This window comes from Triturus cristatus, chromosome 2_2 (assembly GCF_964204655.1).
Source record: "Triturus cristatus chromosome 2_2, aTriCri1.1, whole genome shotgun sequence".
Taxonomy (NCBI): Eukaryota; Metazoa; Chordata; class Amphibia; order Caudata; family Salamandridae; genus Triturus; species Triturus cristatus.
The window spans coordinates 700,729,855-700,742,162 of record NC_140582.1 but is presented as its reverse complement, the minus strand read 5'-3'; the positions used below and the strand labels follow the sequence as shown (position 1 = coordinate 700,742,162).

The 12,308-nt window shown below is 43.6% G+C and overlaps 1 protein-coding gene across 1 annotated transcript in view; it reads left to right on the top strand.

Moving 5' to 3' along the window:
* The window catches only part of DCTD (dCMP deaminase), a 181,303-nt gene that overhangs the window by 30,374 nt on the left and 138,621 nt on the right, over positions 1-12,308 (top strand). The window contains exon 2 of the mRNA XM_085641881.1: positions 1,785-1,896. Coding sequence (XP_085498007.1) covers positions 1,785-1,896 — 112 coding nt within the window. The remainder of the gene's footprint in view (positions 1-1,784; positions 1,897-12,308) is intronic.

The window sequence follows — 12,308 nt, the reverse complement described above, 5'->3', positions numbered from 1 at the left end:
TATATTTGAGAGCAGGTGATGATGGGTAGTACAGTGGTAATTAACTGGCACCTAGTAATTTGCTGACGAAATATAGTAAGGATCAAAGTGATTGAAAGTTGCGCTTGGCTGCAATTTAAGTGTTTAGCCAAAACTAAATAAATGATGGAGATCAAGATTGTGGGTTTCTTAGGAAATGCAGGACCTAACACGTCTCCCTATGAAGAGCCTTACAAAAACAGACCGGATGAAAAGGCCCAAGATCTAGTGTAAAAAATAGTGGTGAGATGGGAGAAAAACCATGATCGTATGGAGCATTAGAAATTTTTTAAAAAGACATAAGGGGTCATTATGATGGCGGTCGGACTTTTGTCTGACTGCCATCGCTGCGGTAGTGGGACTGGCTGCCTATAAGGCGGCCTACCCACCCACCCACCGCATTACAATGCCACTGCCACCGCGGCGGTTGCACCGTCCATACTTTACATTGCGGTGGGCGCTGCTGGCTGCAGCACCTGCTGCAATGTAATGGAGCACTGTTTACATTTCCCTGCACTACGTGGCAGACACCCAAGGTCCCTTTCCGCCAACTTGTACATGGCGGGTTAACTGCCATGAACAGGCGGGCAAAAAGGGATATCATAATCCGAACGGCGGTGCCTGGCAGCAATGTTGCTGCTCTGACAGGCAGTCGGAAAAGGACCGCCTGTTGGAACCGTGGCGGTCGACCTTTTCAACAGCCACGCTTCACCAGCGCTCCCCACCCCCCGCCATCATGAAATGGCAGGCGGAAAAGCGCTGAGCTATGGCGGAGGACCCGCCACCGACAGGCTGTTGGTGGCGGGCCTTCCGCCATCGTAATCAGTGCTAAAAGGGAAAAATAGTGTTCTGTTTAAACATATGAAGTGAATCAATAAATATTTTATTTATGCTGTTGTATAGAACGTAATGAATGCCAGGAAACATTTGTGATTCTGTCTGGTCAGTAGAAGCGGCAGCTGAATTGGCATGACAAAGAAATGTCAGAAAGTAATGCTTTCATATGGGAATTGGGAGAGGGGTGGAAGCGAGCAAAAAGGTCAAAATACTTTGAATAGGTTGAGGAGAAGCACATATTAGGGTAAATATAAAGTAGAGCTTAAACGTTTGATGTGAAATAGTGGGCAATCTTGGCAGACTTTCCTGAAGCCTGCTTAGCCAGATTCCAATGTGGGTTTAGCTGATTAAGGACTGAAGACAAAAATGAGTTGGATGGGATGGAGTAAGAGATAAATCAAGTTGCATAAATAATGTCCTTCAGCATAGTGCATTGACCGATCATTGATTGAGGTAAAGCTAGGATAGCAAGCACAAAAGAGTGACTTTTTCTAACACCTTTATGGTTTAAATGTTTTTATTAGTTTACAAATCAAAGGACATAACCGCAGGCATACAACTATCCCCATATAGTGCTATAATAATACCACTGAAACCAGTGACAGTAAAGCACTGCCCTAGCTGTATGCACCCTGTCGTGCGCCAATACATATACAATTTAACAAAGAAACGTCAAAAAACAAAAGGAGAAACAAAAAGAAAAAAGACTCAGTTTCTAACACCTTTAAAGCTTATTGAGCGTATTGCAGATGGACTTGAAAGCTCCTGTAATCCTTAGTTGTAGGTGTGTGAGAACAGGACCGATAGTGGAAGGGAAGAGCGGAAACTGATTTTAATGTGTCCCAATCCTCACATTTATTCAGAATGAGGTGGTGATGCAGGTCAAGGGGTTTTGATTCGACTTTTGATATGTGCTCTTATTTTTCCAGGCTGGGATCCCAAAACGTATGTAAAAAACGTGAAGATTATTTGGAATGGCCTGAATATTTCATGGCAGTTGCATTTCTATCAGCACAGAGGAGCAAGGATCCAAGTTCTCAGGTAAGGGGATTGTAAGCTGCAGTAAAACTCCTCAGTTGCATGATTTATCAGCCCAGGTAGGTTTGTATCCCACCCGACAGAATAATGCAACAAATAAAGCACAGTGTTATGCACCATATTGACATGGTTACTGAATAGTTCTATTTTTATAGTGCTTTTGGGATGGTGTAGTGCTTGCCCCTCCTGGCCCTGACTGCTACTCAACCTCGGAAGTTTGGTTCTCTTGTTAGCTAGGTAATTCAAGGATACTTCCTGATCTCAGAGTTCTTTGTATAAGGTACATTTCAGGAATCATCCTTGAAAAATAAAATGAGTAATTCCACTGTATGTGCGCTTAGGCAGTGCTAACCCGTAAGGTAAATGTCCTTGCTATTACAATATATCAAACCATTTTGTCTTGCAAAGCCCTTCTCAGGGGAAACATTTTACTTCAAAAACATTTGCATGGCAGCCCTGCATAGCTGTAGAAAATGCTGCAATTTAACCTCATTTAGTTGTCTCCTTTCTATTCAGGCAAAAGCATTCACACTAAGTATAATTTTGTGAATGGCAGTCAGTACGCTCTGGGAACTATTTGTATTCAAGGTAGGAACACCGATACTGATTCCTGATTGTTGTGGTGTCAGACGTTGGTGCTGAACGGCAGTGTGTCTGGGTCCTAATTATCTTTGCCAAGTACTCTTCTAATTTATTAGACTTCTATTCTCTGGACTACCATTTTTAGGTCTCGACTAGCGTGGCTGCGCACATGCGCAGCTCGCTCGGTGAGATTTAATGAGTTTGAGGAGTTTCAGTAAAGGGCGTTAAGCCCCGCCCCTCTTTTCCATTGGACGGCGTCACCGTTTATGCTAAACAGTGGCCAGCCATTGGAAAAGAGCTGTGTGTGTTACCTCCCTTTGGCTTTTTCTGCCATCCCACTTGGACGGGCTCGACTGCTTTCCGTTCATCTTAAAGGATTTCTTATCTTTATGGGGTTGTGTGTTCAAAACACATGGCCCCATAAAGACGAGAGATCCCCATGATGCTCCGGACGAAATTGAAAGCGGACCGTGCTTGTTGAGTTATACTTTACAACCATACCATGTAGATGTAGCGTTAAAGCCAGAGTTGTGTAGTTGGGGAATCAGGTAACTCTCGACTTCATATCAACAACATCTGAGGCTCAAAATTCAGTGGTTCTGAAAAAATCGCTTTACCCCCCTCCCCCCCACCCCGTGCATAACAAGGAATGTGACCATGAGTCATGTAAAACTGCAACAAAAATTAGACGTGGTAATTTTATGTATGAGAATACGGCAATACTGAATGATTTGCCTTGCACGTAGTTTATGTTTTGAAAAGGCATACTTAAGCAAATGTCTGTACTGTGTTAAAGTTAACTGGAATCTAGTTGATTGGCTAACCATTGAGTTCAGAATGTGGGAAAACGTGGACGCTCTGTGCTTGTTAGTCGGACGAGGTCCCTCTCAAATATGGCCGCCATGTAAAGTAGGCTTCCTTAGTCCTCTCTCCATTATGAACATCCCGCCCTCGCTATGCGTCCTCGGCAGCAGCAACGATCATCCAACACTGGTGGTTGTTGCTGTGGCGTTTGCAGGTGAGAGAAGAGGGTTGTAGGTTTATAGCAAGCAGGGGATGCATGCAGGGTCGGCCTGCTATTCATTTGAGATCGTGTTGCTGACAGAGTGGTTCTGTTTGTGTCCAAAGAGCTGCTCAGCTCCTCCTTGGCAGCTGAATGCAAGAGACTCTACTGCTGTACACACTTTCTTTGAGGGTTAATAACAATAATAACATTTTTGAAGACCCCACACCTCCCCCGTTTAATATGAGAAGAGAACTCCACTGCTAGTTAACCCCACCCACGTTATGGACGGCCGAGGATGCGGGCTTACTTCACTCAAGAAGTTAAAGTGCTGCAAGCAAATGTGTTTATTTATGCGTTTTATATAGTGCGAAATTTACCCGAAGGTGTCAGAGCGCTTTACAATCGAATATTACATAAGGACTTCAGAGTGCATGAATTACATACAAAATGAGTTCGTTGTGTGCAGGTAAAACTCATTGTTATCCTCTAGCGTCCGTTTCGGGTCCCAAAAAACTTGCATGGGAAGTGTGTGCATTCATATTGAGAACTAAGGTTTGATATTATATTTACATATATAGATATATCCCAAATGTACTTTGCAGTAACTCGGAGAGGGGGAGGTCACTGCTTATTGTGCACAGCTAATTCTCTGTTACAATGGCTAGAGCTCTGCAGTTTCAAGCTCCTGTGCGTGAATGGGTAAGGAAGCCAGTTTTGAGGTCTCACCTGACAGCGCACATGCACTGATGCTGTAAGGGATATTGCTTACTGTAAAGGGCTAGGAGCTCGCCCATTGCTTACCATTTGTTGCCTTTCTTTGTCAGTCTTATTTGCTGATTCCTAATTGCTCAGCGCGGGTCTGGTGTCACTTCCTATTCCCTGTGTGTAGTGCGGACCAAGCACAGATTGATTCATTTTAATTAGTGTCTGACCACTGCTTGTATTCAGATTCAGACAGTATTTCCTACCCAACCATTGTCCATGTTTCTTTCTCGCTTCCACTCCCACCCTACGTGGCCTGTGCCACCCACATATCCCCTTCTTTAAGAAGAAAAAAAATCTGGATGCGTCCTAGCGCTTTTTTCTTTTACTCTTCCTCCAGTTGTGCATTCAGTCCCAACCTCCCTACTGTATTGTCCACCCCATCTGCCATAAGAAAACAATCATTGAAAATGCAATGGGTCTCGCCTTTGATTAAGTTAAAGCCATTTGCTTTGCTAATGGTATTATGCAGGAAAGCAAATGGCTTTAACTTAATAAAAGGCGAGACCTATTGCATTTCTAATGCTTGTTTTTTTCAGTGCAAGGGAAAAGCCTTATCCACTAGACAAAGTGCACACAGGTTTCAGATTTGCAAGTGTTTGAAAATACCCCAAATTTTCCAAATAATGCTTCGAAACCTGCACAGGGTTTAGCTTATCGGGCTTTTTGAGTTGTTTTTGCATGCCAAAATTTCCACTTGTATGAAAAAAATCGCTTAGTAATCTTTTTCTTATATTTTTGCTTGTGTGGAAAAGACTTTTCCACTTAGAGAAACCTCTTGACCTACATCTTCCACCAGTTTTGCGGGATGCTGCCTTCTCTTGTCCACTCCGGAAATACACTTACCTGTAACAGGAGTAAATGTCAAACCATTTTGCCCTTCACTCCGACAACAACACTATCAATGGCAGTCTGATACATGCCAGGATTTGCAAGCACTCAAGGTTTGCACCAGAAACAGGATAATTGTATTTTTTTCATTGCAGTGTGAGGCATTTTATTGCGCGCGCGCGTGTGTGTTTTTTATTTATTTTTTATTTTTTTATTTTTACTATACTGCTGTTTAAGTTAGCTTTTCAATTCACAGCAGTTCCCATAGTTTGTTTAGCCAGTCTATATGTGTAGTGATGTTATTGGTACCCCATCTGGCAAGAAGGAGCTGCTTGGCTGCACCCAATGCTAAAGCAATCTTGCGACCTCTGCTGGATCGCAACGGATAGGCAGGCGGGTTAGGGAGGCCCAGGGAACCTAGGAACCTCAGTGTCAAACATCGCATTCACTGAATCCAGGCTCCCCACCCCTCCCCCCAAGGATTCAAATTTGGGGCACACCCATAGGAGGTGGGTAAGGGTGCCCCACTGGCCACATTGGGACCAGCAGCTGCCATTGCAAGTAGGATCCAAGGTGTCCATCCTAGCCGGGGTGAGATACTAATAATGTGCAATTTTTAAAAACATTTCTTTACTAGTGGTGTTAAGGGCTGATGTTCGTGCCCGGTGTCAAATGTTGTTCCATTCCCCATCTGTAAAGGGGTATCCACACTCTCCCTCCCATGTGGGTGACTGTTGGGGAGTCTGTGGTACGATAAGAAAGGCATAAATGCCAGACAGGAGTTTTTTGTCGGGTGCAAGTTAGAAGTCAATGCTGAAAAGACGTGAGTAACCGACAGGCGTGAGGTCGGAGCCAGAGCTGTCACCCAATCTGCCATTGTGCCGTGTCAGGGTTGTTAAAAGACAGTTGTAGTGTTGGGAAGTCCATAAGTCCCCCAGTATTGAACAAATCCCCAATTCACTTGCAGTTGACCTCTTGCCAAACCTGAAATGCCGCTCCCTTAGCTGCAGACAGGAAGTCTGGGTTGCCAATCAATGGCGTCTGTGGGGACAGAGGCGTAGACAGGCCGTGTCTCAGCTGTACTGTACCCCAACCGTCGCCCTCACCACTGGTGACACATAGACCCCAGATGGCCAATGGGTTTCGGTACGCAGGGGACCTTCAAGATATGGATGGCCACGATCGGCTGATCAATAAAGCTCCAGTGTTTTCTCTGTGTGCGTCCGGGACCATTCCACTATATAGTGCAGTTGCGCAGCTGGATAATAGCGGCGCAAATGTAGTATACCCAGTCCCCCCGCTGACATTGAGAGGTAGGCTTGGGTTTTGGCCATTCTGGCACGTCTGCCTTCCAAGATGAAGTCCCAGATAAGGGTTTGTAGCTTGTCCAGCATAAATGGAGTAGGCTGGAGAGGGAGAGTTTGCATTACTTATAGGATTTTGGGGAGGAGCGTCCTCTTGACCGCTGCTATACGCACGAGCCAAGAGATGCCATGACTCTTCCAATTGGTAGGGTCCAAGCCTGTGATCGCTAAGAGGTTGCCTTAGTTATGGGCAGCTGTGGCCGCAGTTGTGGAGTGGGCCTGTAGTCCCAAGTAGGGCAGACCATGATGTGCCCACTGGAAGGGGAACTATGTGTTAAGCCGGGCCTTCACTAAGTCTGGAACAGTCCTGTTGAGGATGGAAGATTTTTGTAGGTTAGTTTTAAACCCGGAGGCTCCACTGAATGCAGCTAATTTAGTCATAACTGCTTCTACGGTGGTGTCTGAGTCAGTGAGGGTCAGGAGCATGCCGTCCGCGTATAACATAATCTTATGTTCCCGTCCACCAATCCGATTGCCTGTTATTCGGGGGTTGCTCCGGATCCGTTCCGCAAATAACTCCATATATAGCGCAAAGACCAAAGGTAACGAGGGACAGTCCTGCCTGGTGGCCCGGGTGATCGCAAATGTCGCATTGGTGGAACCGTGGGCCAAGGCCCTTTCTCTCAAGGACAAGATAGAGATAAGGCCGTGCACGCGATCAAAAGCCTTTTCGGCATCAATCGATAGCAGGATGGACTGTACGCGGGAGAGATAAACTTTGTCTAGCAGGTGGCACAGCCGTTTCATGATGTACACCCTCTCTCAGGAATAAACCCAGCCTGGTCAGACTCAATCAACTCCTGAACGTAGGGGGCTAGTCTATATGGCAGGACACTAGTGAAAATATTGGCGTCCATATTTAAGAGGGAGATTGGGCAGTGGGATGCACAGCACTTGGGGTCTTTGCCAGGTTTGGGGATTACCATGATGGTGGGCAAGTGCATGGAGTCTTGGAGTTCTGCAGTCGCGCTAAGTGTGTTATAAAGCTGTGCCAGAACGGGGGCTAGCTGGGCGCGAAAGGCTTTATAGAAGTCAGCACTATAGCCGTTTGGGCCAGGTGCTTTGTGCTTTGCCGGGTTGTAGTCGTTGAATGGCTGCTATGACCTCTTGTGAAGTAATGTCAGAATCAAGTACAGTGTTCGGTCCTACTTTGCTGCCACCGGCGTAATATTTCTGACGAATGCAGAGCAAAGTGGACTCCACTCTTCCCATGTCCAGAGGCCGTGGCTGTTTCTGCACCGCGTCAACTGACAGCGAGTGCTAATGTATACTTTTAAGTACATAAATGTAGAGGATGACAGGTTCATGCCCTCTGGATTATCTGTAGAATGTGGAGAAAGTGAACTTTCTTCTTCCATAATCATTGACAAAATCCTTCCGGTGCTTGCACCTCAAGGATTTTCTTTTAAAAAAACAAAAAAAAAGTCTGAATATGAGGGGAAAGCTTCCTCTGTGTCACAAGGTTATTCTTTTTGTTTTTAATCAGTGTGATGCGCAGTACGTCCAACTCCAAAAACTGCTGTTACTCACATCGTCAAAATGGGTCACTTTGCAAGGCAAAACAATTGATGTCTATATGTTGTGTTTTGGGGCCTTTCCTGTTGCAGCTAACCATTTTTATTGGAAGATGTGTGGGAAAAGTGAAATGTAAAACGTGTTTTTATCAATTGAATTTGTCTCCATTTGTGGCACCTGATCGTAAGTCAGTATGTAAAAAAGAACACATTTTGCAAAATGCACTCTGAATCACGTGATAGTATGTGCAAACCATAACCAGTATCCCTAAACCCAGGGCCCGATTCACAGAATTAACTTAAGACAAAATCCTAAACTTACTACTTTTGGTATTCACAGAATGCACTTACTACTTTTGGTATTCACAGAATGGATTTACGACTACTAACTTTACGTCCGCACTCGGGCCGGAAATTCTGGCCCGGAGGCGGAGCTTCCGGCCCGGAGGCGGAGCTTCCGGACCGGAGGTGGGGATTCCGGCCAGTGGCGGAGTTTTAGCCATGGCCAAAATCTCCACCTCCGGGCCGGAAGCTATGGCCTGTTTTAGCGGGCGATAATGTTCCAATTTATTCAGTTGAGTTCAGTTAAGAGGCTGCACGTGGTGACTGGAAGTCCAATCTGGGCAGACCCAGTGTGGGTTAGCTCTTGTGGGTCTGGGGACCCCGCTGGCACCATCACCTTCCTTGGACTCCGTTAGGAACACGAGTGAGAAGAGCAGCTTCTTCTTAGCATACTGCTGAAGATTGCACGTGTTCTGCACTCCTTGAGGCCAGCCTTTCAGGTCCAGGACTAGCTGCCAGATTCCTCCTCAACCACAAACTCTCGGCACCAGCTCCTCCTCCATTCATACTGTACGCCAGCCCTGCCCCCAGCCATTTACTTGCAAGAAGCTCTGCTGACTCCACCCTGGGACACAGCAATAGCGCCCCAGAGCAGACTTGTGCAGAGCTGCTAAAACAGGCCATGCCCACCAGTCCTGACGTTCCTGCACTGGCTTTGGCTAGTGAATCCGCGACTGGCACACGTACAGAAGTACCCACTCTATTTCCCCCCTATTTCTAAACAAACGCAGTCTCGATTGATTCGCTGTGAGCAACCTGCTGTACTTAGCTTTGAGCTGCTTGGAGTGCTCCTTCTCCTCCATGAGAGGGCAGTGCCTTCAACTCTCCTTAACACTAGCTGCAAGTGCTGTTAGATATCCCATGGATGAACCTCTTCAGCATTTAAATGAACCTACTTGTAAAGATAAGGGGAAAACAATCACATTTAGTTTCTGATGTTCATGGATGATACTAGATTGACCTTCAGTTTGAGAGTAGTCATGGGTGCTTGACCAAATGAATGTACTGAGCAGCATAGATGCCGTTTGAGATTGGATGAAGGAGGTTTGTCTCTGCTCTAATGGATCCAACATGATGTATTTTGTTCTAGGAAAAGTAGAAAGGTGTATGGTTCAATTCACTCTCCCAATCGATGCACTAAGCCACAATTTCTAAAAAGCCTATGTTTCCAACCTCCATCCCTTACAATGCATCAGCATAAGAAGCAAAACAGTGAAAGAGTTATAGGGTGTCTGGGCTATGAGCGTGTGTTTTAGTAAAATTGATAACAAATAGTTTTAATAAACATGAAGATTTAATGTGCAAGTTTTAATGGGGAAAAAAACACATTTAAATGTAGACCGTTTGTAGAAGGCAACCATATTTATTCGTATTAGGCCTCAAATGGCTAAAGCAACATTGTTTGAAAGCACGTAAAATGTTTAATTCTTATTCTTTTCATTAACATGTTTTTTAATAAATAATAGTTGCATGAATGTTTTTATCTAAACTCTGCAAAATGTTCTTACTTACACAAAGAATACTGTTAACTCATGATTTGTTTTTGCCATTTGTGAGGAAATGAAGTTTATACATAGATAATGCATTTTAAACTTGAACTTAACCCTTTTACGTTACTTGTTTTTTTCCAATGAACTGTTTTTATGCTTAATGCTTTCCTTTTCGTTAATACAGACATTTCGATTTCTACATAGACCCTTGTTATCCATTTGAATGATTTGATATTTACAAGTATAGAGAAGTAATTTAATACATGGGGAAGTAGTCTTAAATGAGAAATTGACGTACATGAATTTAGAATGGTTCCAACTAAGTTGCAAACCTAACATTGCTGTTTGTGGACTATTTTATTCCGGTGTAAAGAAGAGGAGTGATCCTGTTCCCAGGAGAGCATCGAAAGCTGTTTGACTGAATGGAGAAGAAGCAACATGTTGCAAAACTTCAGCATGTGTTGTCTATAATAGTTTGTGTTCCTAAAGTAGGCTCAGACCCTTCAGACCATTCTTCCATGCCATTTTCCCTGCAGTATTCCACAATACTCTAAGACTCTACTGAGTTTCTTTAACCTCTCTTTATGCGTAGTTCTGCTTTGATTGATTTTTGAATTATTGATTGCTTTATATGCCAAAGCTTTATGCTTAAACTTTCACTCTCTCAAACAAGAACTCTTTATGAGTTCTGACTGACCCCATTTGCTCACAATTCCTAGAATAAGGATTCTTATCTTTATGGAACACTCTTAATGCTTTTTTTATTGCAATTTATTCATTGCTTATTGATTGATTATTAACTTTTAATAAGATTCTAATGACAAAAATTGAAGGGCTTACTTTTGATCTAATAAAGACGGCTTAGTAAAAGAGTTATAACTAAACTCTTTATCTCATACCAAACTGGCATTATTGACTGAACATAGAAAATAAATTGTGATTATAATTTATTATTTATATTTGTGTGTAGTGCTCTTGATCTTTTCTAGAACAATGGCAAAGATCCATCGCAAAGATTGAACTCACTCAGGGAATTAGCCCGTAAGTTGATAAACCGAGAAACTTTAAAAATGGTGAACTGTTTCCCTCTTCAGCAGCTATTAAAAGGTAGACTATGTGTTCCTGATTATGCCTCACTATGAAGCAGTATCCTTCCAATCCTGTCCTAAAAACAGCTCATTGGTTCCTATAAGAGTTTGTGGAATAAATAAAAAGTCCATTCACACTGACTCGTCTAGCCTGCTATCGTAAAAATGTGGCTCCTGCTGTGCTTGCACCAGGATCCTCTTGTCATGCAAAACCCTGCCAATGTGCTTACTGAAGTTCAAGGGATTAAACAGGGCCACCGGTTCCTTAGGGAAAAAGGCCCCCATTTAGGATTGCTATAGACTAAGAATGTATGACATCCACACTGTCTGATCTTTAGGGGTTGCATAAAATGTTAAACCAAACCTTATATCACAAATGTAGAACCAAGGGTGTGCTGTAGTGCCACTGGGCCCATTTTTTTTGTCTGACCCTATCCCCTTACGCTACACCTCAGAATCATTTACTTGGTTCTCCGATTGATCTTTGAACCGCGCTGAGAGGGGTTGAATATATGGAATACCATCTAGTTATCTAATGAGGACCAGGAACTGGGTAACTGGCCTACAGGCTTGTAATTAAATGAATTCATGTATATAACTCTCAAGACTAGGTTATTACAAATACAGAATTATCACGGCTAAATCAAACCTCCTGAAGAAATTCAGTTGGACTAGAATCATGCAAACCAATAATTCCGTTAGAGCGATGCAAAATAGTAACATTAGTATCTACTGACCAGAGACCTCTATATCATAATTCCCATCCCTCATTAAAACTCAATTGGAATGCACAATCGATCTTCGGAGACAAGTTATAGAGAGACAGAAACAGGATTTAAAGATGGTTAGATTTTATCAGTAAATGAAGAAAGTACATCAATATCAGGCATTTGAATTTAGGAGTGCAGAATAATCAAATGTATCTCTTTTGGCCCATCAATTGCCAATGTTCTAGGGGAAGAGTTCAGGAAAGGGCATGAATTGTATCAAAGAGGGAAAGAAGTCTGGGAATAGCGCACACAGCGTATGCATAAGCCAAGAGACCCCACAAGTCCACACAGAAGCAAGATCTCCAAAGAGAAGGAAAAAGGTCTCCAACAGCCACTGCAACAGAAACTGTGCCTGCAACTTTGTGCATAACATTCTTTTCACACAGCCTAGATTAGTTCACAAGTTCCGGGATGACACCTCCTGGGTCACCTTATCTGGTCAGACCACTCGGTCCATTGGTCAGTTCTTAGTGGGTGATTGTCATGCAGCATAAAAAAGACACATTTTGTGGCAACTAGGTGGTAATTATCACATAAGCTGTCGAACCATTCAAGTTATGAACAATAGTCTTTTAGCAAAGGGACAAGAGTTTGTTCAAGAGGACAGTTTCTCATGGCAGATGTTCCCAAAGTAACAAATTTGTAGCGAGTAGTCCTAACATGAGC